This window comes from Pseudorasbora parva, chromosome 5 (assembly GCF_024679245.1).
Source record: "Pseudorasbora parva isolate DD20220531a chromosome 5, ASM2467924v1, whole genome shotgun sequence".
NCBI classification, from domain to species: Eukaryota; Metazoa; Chordata; class Actinopteri; order Cypriniformes; family Gobionidae; genus Pseudorasbora; species Pseudorasbora parva.
This window is the reverse complement of record NC_090176.1, coordinates 8,972,446-8,989,526: the sequence shown is the minus strand read 5'-3', so window position 1 is coordinate 8,989,526 and position 17,081 is coordinate 8,972,446. Positions and strand designations below refer to the sequence as shown.

General features: G+C 38.7%; 1 protein-coding gene across 2 annotated transcripts; it reads right to left on the bottom strand.

The window, feature by feature from the left end:
• Positions 1 to 1,985: 1,985 nt before the first annotated feature.
• On the bottom strand, positions 1,986 to 16,896 carry LOC137075027 (tripartite motif-containing protein 16-like protein). 2 transcript variants are annotated; one of them, XM_067443179.1, is made up of 7 exons: positions 16,822 to 16,896; positions 15,245 to 15,596; positions 9,397 to 9,492; positions 9,052 to 9,276; positions 8,343 to 8,502; positions 8,195 to 8,254; positions 1,986 to 6,487 (listed from the first exon to the last, which is right to left on the bottom strand). In XM_067443179.1, the coding sequence occupies exons 2-7, from the start codon at positions 15,590 to 15,592 to the stop codon at positions 5,952 to 5,954; spliced, it is 1,425 nt and encodes a 474-aa protein (XP_067299280.1). In that variant the 5' UTR covers positions 15,593 to 15,596; positions 16,822 to 16,896; the 3' UTR covers positions 1,986 to 5,951. The 2 variants fall into 2 exon arrangements, with proteins under 2 accessions (XP_067299280.1, XP_067299281.1); XM_067443180.1 differs by having other exon boundaries at positions 16,809 to 16,873.
• Between the last annotated feature and the right edge of the window lie 185 nt (positions 16,897 to 17,081).

Genomic DNA, 17,081 nt, shown 5'->3' with positions numbered 1-17,081 from the left:
CACTGAGCAACAAGATCTGAGGAGCTTTATCCACCTCCTAACTCAGCTGCCTGTGCCTTTTCCCTTTTTTATTTAGTGCTAATTCAAATAACAAATGCACAAAAGATATCCAATATAAGACTTTAAAGCAGTGGTTTTCAAACCTGTCCTGGAGGCACACCAGCCCTGCACATTTTGTGTGTCTCCCTCATTTATCACTATAGGGAGGAATAGGGAGACATACAAAATGTGCAGGGCTGGGGTGCTTCCCGGACAGGTTTGAAAACTACTGCTTTAGAGTACTGTTCCAAATAATTTGTAATGCCTTTAGAAGGATTTGGAAATACTGAGTCTTATTAGTAGGTTATACCAGGATCTTCAGGTTATAATTAATTATATAATTTTGTATGTCTCCCTCATCTATCACACCCGATTCAACTCATGAGCTCATTAGTAGAGACTGCAAAACCTGAAATGGGTGTGTCAGATATAGGGAGACATACAAAATCTGCAGGGCTGGCAGTATTCCAAGACGGGTTCGAAACCATAACCATGTATTTTACAACATATCTGCTTGTGATTCTTATTAAGTGGGGTCATTTTTTTTTGGATTCTTTGACTGAAGTCTCTGAGATCCAGAAGTCCAAGGAGACTCCGGGTAGGTTGCAGCTCTGGAAAATTGTGGTGCTTGAGACTAAATGGTTTCACACTTAATTCTTCACCTTAATTCTTAATTATTTGGCAGTTAGTGTGTGTTGTTTCTTCGCCATCTGTTTTTGTCTGACCCTGCTGAGCATTTCATCTAGATCAACTTGATGTGGGGTACCAAAAGGCTTTAACTATGAAAAAGGGAATAAAAAAGTGGTTCAATGGTTGATTAATTTGTTGGTCTTTTTCCAAGGGCCATTGGGAGAGCGCTGACTGACAGGGGAGTGTCGAGCTGCAGTGGTTTTCTTTGATTTGTTTGTGAAATACATTTTTTATGCTATACTTTTGTATTATAAAGTTGTAACTGTAGTAAGTCATGTTCAAATTATTCCAAATAAACCTTGCATAATAAACTAAAACACTGGTTTCTGTTCATTGAATACCTTTAAACATTTTAGTGGATTACACGTAATGTTTGTATTTAGGGGGGTTTGCTATAAGATAACCTAAACAGAAAATATGGTAGTCTATCTATATCTGTTTACCTGTTGTGGCCCATAAGAGCCCTACATAACACCTATCTGGGTCCCGTCATATAAACCAGTGTTTCTCAAACTTTTTCAGCCCAAGGACCACTATATCTGAATATAATATGAATTTAAGGTCTGGACTCAGAGGTGCCCATTCATGTGTGAATTATTCTTCGTGCTCCCTTCCAACCATTCTTTCACAGTCTGAGCTGATGAATCTTGACATTGTCATCCTAGAATATGGCCATGATGAAAAAAAAAACATTCCTATATGGTTGTTTAAGAAATGAAAAGCTACACACTCTTAATCAGTTAGGGTAAGAAGAACTGTATGTTGCCGGATATATAACATGCTAGAAACATCATAATCACTGCAATAATGATCCAATCATAGACTCTGAAGAAGTTGCCATTTAAATCCAAACAGTTACTTTTTTTGGCTGGGCAGGTGTATTTCTTATATTTACTTACATTATAAATGCTTAATATTTTCAATAGGACAGGCACAACTACAAATCTCCTGCAATGCATGATGTGAATGTGTGTATATATGTGTACAGTAAAGGATAAAACTTTAAGTTGGATGGTAAAGTAGATAAAAATATTAGTATCCAAACAGAACAGAGACACTCACAATGCATGACATGGGGTCATATGTAGGTTATTATACTTTAGAGTTTGCGAACAATGCACACATATTTAAGCTGTTTTTTTTGTTGTTTTTTTTGTTTGTTTTTCCATAAACCCTGATATGTGCAAGGCCAGGGAAAAGTCTGGCTTGAGTCCAACAGGCAAGAACACAGTCTAGTACAATACATTCCTCTTTATTGGGCTACTGCAGTAGGAAGCAAAAGATATACATAATGCATTTTGTTTTTACAAAGAACAAGAAAATACAGAATGCTTCAAAACAGGACAACTAATAAATGACACAAATGTACATAGTAATAAAAACAAACAATAAACATATGAAAAGATCACACCTAAAAAAAACTAACCTATGTCTTCAGGATTGCTTGACAATGCTGGCAGGTGTGTTTGATTAGGGATGGAACTAAACTCTGAGGGGCAGGGGTCATCCAGTACCATGTTGCCCATCCCTGATCTACCAATGTAGGTGTTTATAAATCAGTACCTATGAACAGAATGCTGCAATGATCAAGTAGATATACAGAGGTGTGCAAAAATCAATGTGCACAACCCAATAATTTTTGATTTTCTCAGTTTGTGTAAACTATAGTTCACTATACAACCGATATAATCCGGCTATGGATTATACACTTCTAGCCAAAATAACCCTGAATTTGGCTGCATGTCGTTTTTGCGAGATTTATGATATTCCATCATGTGGGAAAAGTCACCAGTAAATAAAAGGTGTTTGGTTTAATTTCATTGACATGTTCATGTTCTAGATGACTAGTATTCTTCATTCTAGTTCAGTACATGGACATCACATACTGTGAGTCTCAAACACCATTGCCTCCTCCTTCTTATGTAAATCTCGTGAATCCAAAACACCATGGGAAAAACAGTGACTCTCAACATAAACCCAACCGTGACGCAAATGTTGGGGATCATTTATATGCACTCCCCCAACATTTGCATCTGTCCAAACATGTTCATTGTCAGGCAGAAATGACGGAGCGAATCATCGGGTAAACAAGCTGCTCGCATGGACACACTTCATGTTCCAGGCTGTTCAGGAGACTTTTCTACCCTTCCCACAGATAAAAAATATCAACAGTCAAGGTTGATGTTTTAATCGGATACCACAACAATTTAATTCAAGATTGTTCGTTTGTTTGGCCCATTTCAAGCAAGCTTCGCTCAGCATCTTAAACTGAAGAAAGTGGCAATTACAACTGTATTCCTGCAAACAGTAAACAGCGATTTATCCACTTATTGACTATTTAAACAATTTCTGATTAAATTGAAAGTTTCTTAGAGAGACAGCATTGTCTAGATGACGCAAGATGCTTACAGTAACAATAGGAAACACCAAGTACCATACAAAACTTAATAGTGTGTCTAATGACAAAGGGTAATATTATTTTGTATTACAAAATACAACCGTAGATACTTTGCTTACAGATCGTTCACTCGATCCTTCTAGCAAACGTCACCTTTTCCACCATACAAGTTAAAACGATAATCATATGACAAGGCTATTCGTTTTGTAAAAATATAAGTTATCAATCAATCAACTTTATTTATATAGTGCTTTTACAATCACGATTGTGTCAAAGCAGCTTCACAGTGTCAAACAGGATAATATTGCAACAAAATTAGATTTGGCTGTACAGTCGTTCTGGAGAAAACAGTGATGTTATCAGCTTATTTTAATTTATCATAGAGCGACAGTGCTGGCAGATCAGTATTATAGTTTACAGAATTAAATAAAACCTAATTCATACATTTTATTTGTATATTTACTTTGATCATAATTTTAGTGTCCCCAAGATATATATTTATATTTTTGAGAACTGAAGTATGGTGTTTCCTATGATGTTTTTGCCTATTTGTATTTCAGATTAGGTTCAGATTCAGATCACAGCCTAATGTTAGCCTACATTGTGACAGTTATATAAACATGCAATATCGTTGACGAAAAAAGACAAGTCTAAAATGTAGGCTGAATGACACTTTAAGCAGAACATTTCAAATGGAGATTGATAAAATGCAGCTTACTTGTTTATTGGTGTTTTCAGTTCACCGGCGCGTGCGAGAGAGAATTTGCGTGTATATGGTTGCCAGATTGGACATGTTTAGGTAAAACACAGGATAGGGTGTTAGGGTGTATACGGGTGTCACAATTCATCAGTGTGAGTGCCCGTGATCACCACCAGAGGGCACTCCACCCTGGACTGTCATTCCATCACAAACTACATTACCCATAATCCTTGGACTCATTAGCACTCACTGTTTACACCTGTGTCTCATCACCTCATTACCTCTGCCTATATATACCTTGTTCACTCTGTTATTCATGGCGAAGTCTTGTTTAGTGTCACAACTGCATTTCTGAGCGTTTCTCTGGTTTCATGTATCTTGGTCTTTGATTTCTTGCCTTCTCCGTGGATTACCCTTTTGCCTGTTCCTTCTGTTTTGTTTGCCTTTTCGGACTGATTTTCTGTTATGACCTTTTGCCTGTTCTATTGACTACGACTTTGGATTACCTTTCAATAAATACTGCGTTTGGATCTTCAACCAACTTTCTGTCTCAGAGCAGTTCGTTACAACGGGTTTCTTTTCACAGAAAAGCTCTGTTTGGGGAATTTAATTACTGAAATCTGGTAACCACATGAATGCGAGCTCTTTCTCGCGCGTGGATGATCTGAAAACACCAAATAAACAAGTAAGCTACATTTTATCAATCTCCATTTGAGATGTTTTGCTTAAAGTGTCATTCAGTCGGTCTGTGTTCTGTCAGGACAGACTCACGAGCCGCTCTGTGACCGACTGAACTGCTCTGTGCTGTGAGCGGCTGAAATAAGCCAATCAGAGAAGAGCTCAACATTAATATTCATGACCCTTCCAATTCCAAATAAGGCAAAAACAGAGCATTACATCCTAGGGACAATTTATAGGGTTGTAAATGGACCTTTTTTTATTTGAGAAATTTCATTTGGCTACGTATTTATATTATACAGTTAATATATAGTTATATTGGCTATAGTTCAATGATATCTTAAAAATATTTTAGTATGTCAACTACACTCAAAAAAAATGATTTAGGGCCTTCATAGATAAGACACATTTAAATTATGTTTACTTTACTTAATTAAATTGTGTCGAAATTAGATTTGTTTGTGTTCAATATTTGTGTTTAAATATATTCAGCCTAATATATTTAGCACTGAAGTTTAGTTAATTAATTTGCGTTAAAACTTATTTTAATATTTGTGCTGACATAACTAACTGGACAATGGATCTGTAGTTCCCAACATGCTTTGCAAGCGACTGCGCTAGGAGAGAAAATGTATGGAATAAAGTGTTATTTTATGTGTTTTTCAGTAAAGGGAAAGATGTTAATAGTTTAGGTTAGTGTTTAATGTTCAGTCATGTTGGACATTCAGGAGTTTTTGTAATTTTGTGGTTACCATTATGCAGAAGAGTGGCTGTGTTTAGGCTGTGGGCACTATATATACAAATTCATTGGATGTAATTCCTGCTCTCAATTAAATATTTTTAGTTTGTCCAATGAGTTAATTTTGCATTTTATTTTAAAAATATGCTTGTTGTTATTTACATTTTTTAAAGGCAAATTAAATTGATAACAGTGCTCACCTTACATAATAAACTTTTATAAATGTAACATCATTAAGTAAACGGCACATATTACAGTGACAAATTTAAAGGGTTTGTATTTACTCAAAAAAATTGTGCCAGCTTTACTGGATTAAAAAAATGTGGATAACATTGAATAAATGTTTCATCAGGTTAGATACTGATTATTAATCCCTCAAACCCGTTTATCTAAACCTCTGCTTAACCATTGGACTCGCACATACGCCATGTTTGTAGTTTTTTTTAAACACTTTGTAGTTCTAATTGAATCCTCGTCCAAAGGGTATTGCAATGGGTTATTTTCGAATACTATTTAGGATGGATAGTTTGCAAATTGGGACTTTTGTCCACATTTATTCTTCAACTGCTCGTTGACCTTGTTACTTGCCGTGTTAAAGTACTTGAAATGATAATTAACTAAACTCCATAATAACATCTCACTGTTCCTGATTTATCATGCAACTCAAAGATACATTGCAGTAATATTTGCAGTCAGCTCTCTGTGATCTATTGTGTTAAATCACACAGTTTTACTGCTGACCCATTTATAACCCCAAACCCAGGATAGAGCGGCTGAGTGAATGTGGTCTGGATTCTGTGGATGAGGCTCATCGTGTCAGAGACGCTGTAGAAGGACAGAGTTCCTGCTCTGTGATCCACATACACTCCTATTCTACAGCGGCTGGGAGGTACAGGGAGTTCAGTATAACTGTCACTGTGAATGAATGAGCATCTGGAGGTAGAGCAGATCAAACTCCAGGACTGATCATTATACCCAAACACACACTCATCTGTCTTTCCCTTCCTGTTGATGTATATATAAGACACTGATATACACACAAATCCACTCCCACTCCACTCAAGCTCCCAGTAACAGCGTCCACACACACTCTCTCTGCACAACACCTGAGGATAATAATGAAATCTGTCTGGATGATCAGGATACTGCTGGACACTGGCAGTGAAAGTTACCCCTCTGCTCTCCTCAGACAGTTGGAGGTGTTTATTCGCTGTGTTTGGATCTAGAGTGAACTGACTGGAATCTATATAAATCACAAAATGAATCACAAAATCATTTATTCATCCTCCATTTTGGTGTATTAATAGCCATGTTTCCATCCGCCTACTTTGTGTACATTAGGCTTTCTGCGAAACACCGGATACATCACTTGCCCATTGCGGCACCGCCCCCACTGTCGTTTTCATTTTTATAGTAGTAAAAAATAATTTAGTTCAGTTAGAAAACAGACAGTTCAAATAAAAAGTGAATGTGTCTGCTAAATACAGTGTGAGCGAGCTGAACGAGAGTCTCAGCACAGACGCAGCAGGAGTCAGATCTCATTCATCAGAGAGTGATGAGCTGACAGACCAGATGATCGCGCATGATTTGGTTTCAAAGAGGAATGTATTTAATTGAGTTTTTCATTGTACTGTTTTGTTGTTTTGTTTTTCATTAAGAATAATAGGCTAATGAACCCACAATTCAAGAAACCTGCCCCCGAATTGGCACTAATTCTAAACTGAAAGTAAAATGAGCACTGCCGCACGGGTGCTCACATTAATGGCCGCACACACAGCCATTAATTCACGGCTGCACTGTCATTCAGTGTCATTCAGGATTCGCTTTGCTCCGCACCACTCCATTATGAATACCCGAGCAGCCGCGCACATTTTACTTTCGGTTTAAAATTAGCGCCCGCCAGTGTTACCAGTGGTTTTATCAGTGTTGTCACGCGTCGATTAACTGGTGGGAAAATGTCCTCACTGTCACATCCCTAATGTACATTTTGGGATGCATGCCACACTGGTCTCAAGACTCACGAAGGAGCTCCGGAGGGATAAAAAGGAGGATTGACAACAGTGCAAGACGAGAGAGGACCAGGCCGGGATTTTATGTTGTGTTCTATTGTGTGTATACCGTATTTTCCGGACTATAAGTCGCAGGACCAGCCAAACTATGAAAAAAAGTGCGACTTATAGTCCGGAAAATACTGTATGTGGAATTCGTCCATTAGGGACTGCCGCTTTACTTTCATATTGTTGTTTATTTTATGATTAAAGTTATGTTAATTGTTTGCCGGTTCCTGCCTCCTTCTTCCCTGAGCCTTGTTACACACTGCATCTGAAATGTTGTTTTGGTCATTCTGAAATGCATGAGCCAAAGTCTGTCATCAAAGTGGTTCGGCATAATTCGGTCTTACACGACTGTGTTCAAAATGGCAGACATTTCCCTACAAAAGCGAGATTGCTTTTTTCTGAAATCTGACTGCTTTTAGTGCATTTTGTCTGCGTGCTAAAGCGCAAGTAATTTATTATATACAAAAAATAAAAATAAACACCCCCAGTGGCTTATACTGCAGCAACTTTTTTTCTTTTAAAATTTTTCTTACTGATATTTAAGCAGGTTTATCGGAAGTGATACTTTTGTTCTCTTCGATTTGCTGGATGGAAACAATACTTTATCCACATGCTTTATGCAATACTCCAAATATGTGCATAACTTAAATTCACAAATGTGGACAGTCACTTATAAATCCCCATCACTAATGCACAGACAAGTGGAGAGTTAACAAACAGTGAAAAGTCATATTGTTGTTGGACCGAAATACCAAAAATGGTCTCAGAATATAAGAAACCACATAAATATCTGTATTATTGGGACATCCCAATTGTTTTTGTAATTTAAATGGTTTAATACACATACTAAATAATATTTGAATGAAAATGTAAATGTATTCATTGTGTCTTACATTGCAGGAACTCCTCCCTGATCTTGGGTTCATTGGTGGGAATAATTTCAACATATGTTACTAAGAAATTAAACAGAAATAATTAGTATAGTTCCCATTAAAAACTTCTTTATATATGATGTCTAAGAGTAAATAAATGCTACTTTACCTCTGCCAGATATCTTGTCTATCTCCCCTCTACAGAAATCCTCCAGTTTTTCTTTCAGCTGAGACACAGACTTCTCCACGTCATCAAAAGAGAGGAGAGAGCTGACAGTGATGCTGGGTTCATCTGTAGATTCAGGAGGTTCAGAGAGAGACTGGACACTCTACAGGAAGAAATAAATACAAACAATAAAGATACCAAACGAAAATCTTCCTGACTAATAGGTGTTTCCCCTGCTTGTTTATCCAAATCATCTTGAGTGACTTGTGAAGACTTGAAATACCAGTTTGATTATCTATGCTTTATTTGCAACAGTTGTGTTTTGTTCTACTGGGCTCTTCAGGTCTAGTCTAGCATTTCTTATCTAGTAATTTCTAAAGGTCTTGGTAACCTAGTCTGTTTAACTGGAATACAATGTAAAAAAAAAAAGTCATGTCTTCGGGACTTTTTATGCATTTTATTTTCATCAGGTGAAAATCATAACTGGTTAAGAAAAGTAATAGCATCACCTTTTTTTAAAAAGCCACATGATTTGATCATTCATGTTAGTAGCACAAAGTGAAGAATGAGTTAAGCACTGAAGTTTAAAACTGTTAACCGTTTGTTCAGCTGTTTGAGTATAACAAACCCCACCGATTAAATTAAAATGAAGAAAGTCTCTAATGGTAAGGTGCTACTAAAACTACCGTCCTATATTTCAGGTCTCTATTACCTTGCGGAAATTATGTTTGTGTGAAAGCAGCTCCAGCTCAGTGTCTCTCCTCCTCAGATCATCAATCTCCAACTCCAGTTGCTCCACAAGTCCTTCAGCTCGACTTACTGCAGCCTTTTCCTGCTCTCTTATCTGCGGTGTCGCCTTCGAGCAGATTTTCTCAATGGAGCGTAACAGCTCAATAAAGATCCTCTCACTGTCCTCCACTGCTGTCTCTGCAGAACGCTGTTAGGACACACATCACAATCAGCTCTTACTGTTGCCTTATACAGCCTGTGGATCACAATAGGCTTGAGTGGGTCTGAACACTGGAAGAGAGTCTAAACTCCTGTTCTCCAAACTCACCTTATGAGTCTCCACCGCCTCTCTCAACTCCACAAGAACTTTCTCTTTCTGCTGGATTCTCTGCTGGAACTTACTCTGTTGATCTTTTAAAATCATCTGAACACAAAAGCAAGTAAAACGTCTCGGATTACAACTGTAACTCTTGTTCCCTGATAATGCACTATGGGGAACACCTCTGTGTGATAACTCATGATGAAAGTACTTGTGATCTGGGTGTGGATGGATTATCCGGACTGTAAAATCTGATGAACATGAGTGGGGAAGCCCAGCCTGCTGCATCACAGACTTCCTGCAGGGAAACCCGACAACAGGGCTTTAGAAGATACCATACTTCTAGTAGAGTTTGCCCTGATTAGCAGAGGCGAAGACAGACCGTGCATTTTGTCTCCACATAGTGCCAGGTCCTTTTTCCTGAAGCCTTTCCAGAGATAATAACAGTCCTGAGATCTGTTTTCTCCTTGGAAGGCTTCAGACGGGGATGTTGCTTCAACCCTCAGGATTTCTGAGGGGGGCTCAAGAGGCAACACTCTTCTTTTGCTGTTACATGGACAGCTGATTGCGAAGGCCATCTATTTGGTGGCGCGAAGAGACAATTTGGTGGCCTGACGCAACAGGGAAGACCATCCCAACATCAGGCTCTTGCTTGGGGCGAAAGAAGCTGCAGAGCGGGCTACGTATCCCGAACGGGAGATGGAATTGGGAAGCGAAGGCAGAGAAAGTTTCGAAGTCGTCTTAAGCTCATTTACCTGCCCCATGTGTGACCCCCACAATCTGAACCGTCGACCTGAACTATGGAGAGTGCGAGCCTGGCCTGCCTCATCCAACAGGGCCAGGCGGGTGCAGATAATCCTGAGCAGCAGCTGCTCACAATGGCCCTCATTTATCAATCTTGCGTAGAAACAGGCGTATATGTTGGCGTAAGATTATGCTTACACTCCTCTCACCGCCTGATTTATGAAACTGTGCGCACCTCTGCAATTCAGGTGTACGCAATACTTGCCCTTGATAAATCCCGCGGCTGAAAACGATCGTCATTAGAATAACACGCCCCTATATATTCAAGTCTCCGCCTCCCGCACGCCCTCATTTTACGCCATGGACACACGGAAGACGGCAAAGAAGCAAAACTTCTCCGACGTGGAGATCGGGCGCGCTCAATCATCTCACTAGTCCACTAGTCAGGGCACTGATTAGGACATAAGTCAATGGGCTGACTCCCTGATCAGTGCTCTGACTACAGAACTAGTGAGATGATTGAGACGCACCCATCGAGATCACTGAGATGCACCCATCGAGATCACCAGGGAAGTGGAAAAAAAAAACGAAATTGTTTTATTTAAGAGTATAAAGAGTGGGAATAAAGGCACCCACAAAAACAAAATATGGACCCAAATTACGAGTAATTACGAGCTGAAATACGAGCTCATATGAGTAATAATATGAGTAGTTTGAAATACGTTATAACATTACGAGCTGTTAATAGTGTGGGGGTTGAGAAGCGCACCCCAGCAGTTTAAAGCTGTTTGGATAAGAAATTACCATCCCAATGCATTATTTTACAGCACGTTTTGAAACAATTAGCATTTGATTTCGTATCACGGCATGTATTGGGGTGTACGACAGTGATGATGATGTGATGTGGAGTATTCATTCACATTAATAATTACATGACAATTTGTAAGATTCTTCTTCTTCTTCTTCTTCTTCTTCTTCTTCTTATTATTATTATTATTATTATTATTAATGACGCTTGTTATTTAGAAGAAGAATGTCGTTTTTATTGATTTTATTATTATTTAAAAGAAGAAGGTCATTTTTATTATTTTGTCAGTCTGAATTATTTTAGTCCCAGTCCGTGCGCAGCTGCCGGGCCAGGCGGGCATGAAAAGTCAGATAAAGCGCACAGGCTCGCGACTGGAGGAATACATATGCCTACAAATCAAACTCTTTGGTAAAGTCACACAAATTAAACATTGACGTTCATGTTGCACAAAAATAAACACTGAATGTTGTTGTTGTGGTTTTTAACAGTTGGTCATATAGCATATCTTGTCAGTGCGTTTTGTGGTGTTAGGAATTGTTTTTCTGCGCATTTTCCCACTAACTCAAACGTGCGTACACCACATCCTGAGCTGGCGTAGGATTTGAGCGTGCCGTACGCCAACGTCCATATTGATAAATCTCAAAGTCACCGTGGGTTTGGGTGTACGCAAGGTGTACGCTGGAAATTTGGTGTACGCACTTTTGATAAATGAGGGCCAATGTGCACAGAAAGGTCCCTCAACGAGAGCTCTGCTCCCAGGCAATGCACAAAAAGCACAAAGCAGCAAAGTGAGCAACATCGCAACCTAACGTTAATGAGATCTATCTACAGAAGCATAGACTTCTTAAAAAAATATCAGCGTAGTGTCCGTGACGTCACCCATTGGTTTCCGAAGAGCAGTTTTTAAGCATTAAAGCCAGCAGTTGCCAATATTGCAGTGTCACTTCGGATAACAAAAATTGGGCTAAGCGGCGGGACGTGGATGTTGCAGGTGCCTGGTTGCTGAAGCTACGCCCACCTAGCTCGACCATAGTGGCAATCCCCCCGTCACTCAAGTGGCCATGTCCTTAATTATGCAGAACTTTAAAGGTCCCGTTCTTCGCGATTCCATCTTTCAAACTTTATTTAGTGTGAAATGTTGCTGTTAGAGCATAAATAATACCTGTAAAATTATAACGCTCAAAGTTCAATGCCAAGCGAGATATTTTATTTAACAGAAGTTCCCTTTCAAAGCCTACAGCGAACGGCCGGTTTGGACTACAGCCCTGCACTTCCTTCAGGAATGACGTCACTAGAACCGTTTGTTGACTAACCCTCCGCCCACAAGAACACGTAAAAAAGAAGGAGTGGTCTTGGCGGGACCTTTCCGGGCAAAGTGCGCAAAGCTGCTGTCCAATCACAACACGGGAAGCGCTGGCCCAATCAGAACTCGTTGCGTGTTTCTGAAGGAGGGACTTCATAGAACAAGGAAATCATCAAGCCGTTTTTAGGACAGAGGAAACAGCGCTGTACAGATAAGTCAATTGTGTGAAAAATACTGTTTTTTTACACGCGAAACATGAACTCATGTTATATTGCACACTGTAAACACAATCAAGGCTTTAAAAACACACGGAAAACAGGACCTTTAAAGCTTAATATAATTTAAATTCACCCACTTGTTCAGAAGGCACTGAACAAGTGGATGAATCCACTGTTGATGTCAGATCTATTTTTTATATTTTTGATCAAAAACCAGTACTCGAAGTAGGGCGATGCTCACCAGTACGCAGTACCAGCACTTTTACATTTTACTCTTAACCGTCACTGCACTTTTTCTTGCATACCGCTACTTCTCGCTTTAATAACGGATCAATTGTCTGTGCAATAAGACTGTGACTGAAGCTCAATTGTTTAATTAAGTGGCGCGCAAATCACTAGAGATCCGATTACCAGTGTGCTCCAAAAGTGTTAAGATTTGCACGAGCCGTTCCAATGTTGACACTGATGATAAAATGTGCGACCCATTTGAATTATATTGAGAATGTAGTAAAACACTGCGGATAAAGTCCAACAGCCACTCAAATGACTGATGAAAAGAGGGGAAAACATCATCCTGCAAGCTTTTTAAACTAATGATGACCACATTTACTATAATTTGATTTATTGTGGTAAATTTTGACTGCAGAATTTATAATAGATAATTTATTAAGGGAATATATTTTTCACTAAAGATGTACAGTATATTACACATGTGGCATGTTGTAGGTATAGTTTATAACTGTGTTGCTATTTTTTATAATGTAAGACTGTAAGGAACATACTCCCTGAGAAAACAAAGGAAATTAGCATCTGAACTCATTCATACACCTAGCGTCTCCGTCCGAGATGACATCACACTGAATGAATCATCTACGAATGACACTAGTTTACATGCCTTTGCTTTCACTGAAACTTCCCCCAAACTCCTGCTCCCCCTCATATTGAGATCACCAGAAATACACCACAAATCTACTTGATTCTATGTCAGTCCTCATTATACAGTATATATGCGTTTGATATCATTGGAAATGTCTTAGTGTGACTGGTACAAATATTTCAAATCCACAGAAGTTAAACAAAACATAATAAATGTTTTAAGAGTTTAGAGATATCGTGCCTTAGTATCATGGGGGTGGCATTTGGTCTTTTGTCAATACAGGTCTATGGGACAAGAGAAAGTCTTGTTTAGAAAGTCAGGAATGTATCGCTCTTTACTTCAGAGTATTTGATATTATGTATAGATTATCTTTATATATATATATATATATATATATATAGTCAAGTACCTGACTATTAATAAATTGTTACATTCTGATTTATTCTGACTTTGAAAAAACCTTCACCCGCCAATCGTTAGCCTCCGTTGGGGCGATTTGGCCGGGCTTAAAATAACAAATTCTATAGATAAAAAAAGAAAGAAAATGGTTAACATTGGCCTGCATGGTAATGGTGCGCCGTCAATGTCTTGCTTTATAAATAAACCCTTATTGTAACAAATGCTATAGTAGTTAAATGATTACAAGAACTAAATGTTAGTTTTAAGGCTGAATACAAGTTAGAAAAGGCTTTAAAATATGGACCTTCTTGAATTATTGACTAAACCAGTGTTTCCCAACCACAATCCTGGCGGCACACCAACACTGCACATTTTGCATGTCTCCTTTACCTGCCACAACCATTTCAGGTCTTTGAGTCTCCACTAATAAGATGATCATTTGAATCAAGTGTGTTTGATTAGGGACACATACAAACCGTGGAGTGTTGGTGTGTGGATCGTGGTTGGGAAACACTGGACTAAACAAAACCCCTCTTAACCACGCCCCCAACAAAGCCACGCCCCTTTGGTGAGTACCTACACTTTAGGTGTGTCCGACATTGGCTGCGGCTGGATGCATGCGATCGGCAAGAGTAGCCACGTGCAGGCGGGGAGGAGCTGCAAACGGAGACGTGAAGTCGGACACTTTCTGCTTCCCGCAGTGACGCTTGCAAACTTTATCACAGCTGAAGTTAAATAAATGCAATGTTTCTCAAACACACAAATGTTTCAAATGACAGTTTCATTCAATACTTTATGTAGTACTGCTTAATAAAGCGTCTATTTGGACAAGATTAAAGTTAAACATATAAACCTACACTATCAATGAAGTGTTGTCAACGGTTTTGATCAGTTTTAGTTTGATAAACATGACAATATAACATTGCGACTACATGAAAAGAGGTTTTACTGTTATAAATAAATTATTTGTGAGCATTAGTGTACCAAAAGGTTTTAGAATAAACACGAAACGCACGCGATCACTCTCATGCAGTGAATCCGGCCAATCGTGGATCAGCTGTGTTGACATCAGAGCTGGAGCAGCCGCTCTTGAGAATCTGCAGCGGCTGCATCAGCCGGCTGCTCTCGAATCGCTCTCGCAGTACTTTGTTGACATACGTCACAGTCACGTGCTGTCAGCGCTGTCTCAAGTCGGACAGCATTTCTAAACAGCATGCACTGCTTCAAGTCTGCCGCCGATCAGTCTGCGCACCGCTGGGTGAAGTCGAACAAGCCTTTTATCTTTTCCACTTCAAGCACTGTCAGAAATGGTGAATGACAAGTTTGCACCCCTGAGTTTCACACATGCTTCAGATGCTATCACACAGAGGCATTCTCCATAGTGTCGTCTTCAAAACAGCGTGAGTTCCCTTGAAAGGGAACTGTAAATGTCAGAAAAAATTATAATATTTTGTCTAGCACTAGCACAATTGTATAAATGGGGTTAGTGGAGAAGAGTTAAGACACACCAGAGATTTTCTTCCTGATGTTTTCTTTTCTTTCTTGTGTTTTCTTTTAGCACAGATGACAGACTCCACATCGTTTGGTTCAGCAGGAACAGCAGCTTGGAGTTTAGTCTTCTTCAGTTGCTCCACCACTTCAGCCAGAAGGGTGTTTTTATTTAAAGCCGGTCTTGAAGTGAAGGTCTGTCTGCATTGAGGGCAGCTGTAGACTCCCTTCGGATCCTCCTGATTCCAGCAATCTGTAATACAGCTCATACAGAAACTGTGTCCACAGGGAATGGCCACCGGATCCTTCAGTAGATCCAGACACACTGGACAGCTGAACTGGTCCTGAGAAAAACCGGCTTCTGCCATTTCACTGTATTTAAACACAGATAGTGAAAGAAAAATATAAAAATAACTCAAGAAGTTGAATTTTCTCTGAACAGCTGAAACAGTTTCCTGGTTCTGAAATGTGTGAACACAACCCTCACACTCTGCATTTTTACATTTACAAAAACAAAACAAAACAAAAAAACACCTTTAGATGATTTAGGCTCCATGTTTTATTTTATTTTACGTATTTATTTTCTTAATAATTAGTAATTTATTCATTTGATTATTTATTCTGTTACTATTAATTTGCCATTTTAATGTTTTATATTAGCCTACTAATTTTACATGTTCCCTTGCTCTTATGATTGCGTGGTTTGAAGGGATGTTTGTCTTTCTGGGTAGGAGATAAGATATTGTCTCCATTTCAAGGTTTTTAACGTCACAGGACGATGCTGTGAAGCAGTAATTTTCCATTGTTTTTCCCTTGGTATAATAACACTTGTTGGAATTGTACTGGTGGTCAGACGAAATCAGAGCATTGAGCATTGAAACAGTCTGAGCATTACAAAACTAAGATTATTGAATAAACTCTCCTGATTTAGCTCTTCCCTGGCTTTCTCAGGCTGACAGAAGAAAATATCTTCTGGATGGGATTCGGCATCCGGGGTCAAATTTAATATATCTGATAATTCTGACGTGGAGATCCATCCAATCTAACATTTTCCCACAATCGAACAATCTGGATATCATAGTGAGATAAACAAGAACACTGAGGGACTTTCGTAAAAGTGTATGCCAATAATAAACAAAAGTCATATCATTCATAGATTCCAAATAAAAAAGCCAGAATGTAATAGTGTGAAGTAGAGAGAAAGGAATAATAACAGTTTAAAGGTTTGAATGTTATTCACAAGAAACATTAGTTATTACATTGCTTTCACTTTTTCTTTTTCCTGGGAGGCAATAACTAAAAAAACAAAACCAAAACAAAAAACTGTGTTGTTATAGAACTGCAGTCACATAGCCCGGATCTTACACATCTTGAAATTTATAAGTATCATAAAGCCTACTGTATTTTAAATTTTTTTTTGTTTGGTTTAATGTTTTATCTGGACTAGATCAAATTATCAGAATTTTAAATTGATCTGTTTTATAGGCTATTGTTTAAACCAACATGATATTTCGCCTGTATTCTGATTAAGAAAGAAGGTAAACTATAATGTCAAATTATTGTCCAATTTAAAAACAACTTTACCGCAGTACTATACCTCCTTCTTCTTCTTCTTCTTCTTCCTCTTCTTCAGAGATTTAGCCTATGACAGAAGCTTCCACAAGGCTTCTGCTATTATTGTCATAAAATCACGTGGTCACACTCACACCCTTACGTTCTGTTTAGTCACTGATTCACTTGAATGATTAACTTTGTATGTCTGTCGAACGTTACTTGGCAAAGGACTTTATTAGGGATGTTTAGTGGGGGAGTAGGCCATTTTACAAACGTGTAGGAGTTCCATCGTTAAGGAACATT

Excerpts from the sequence above, each read along its gene's own strand:
- LOC137075027 (XM_067443179.1), bottom strand. The coding sequence starts at position 15,592 with ATGGCAGAAGCCGGTTTTTCTCAGGACCAGTTCAGCTGTCCAGTGTGT. Across the intron at positions 9,277-9,396 it reads AGGCGGTGGAGACTCATAAG|CGTTCTGCAGAGACAGCAGT; the intron begins GTGAGTTTGGAG and ends GTGTCCTAACAG. Across the intron at positions 8,503-9,051 it reads ACAAACATAATTTCCGCAAG|AGTGTCCAGTCTCTCTCTGA; the intron begins GTAATAGAGACC and ends TTCTTCCTGTAG.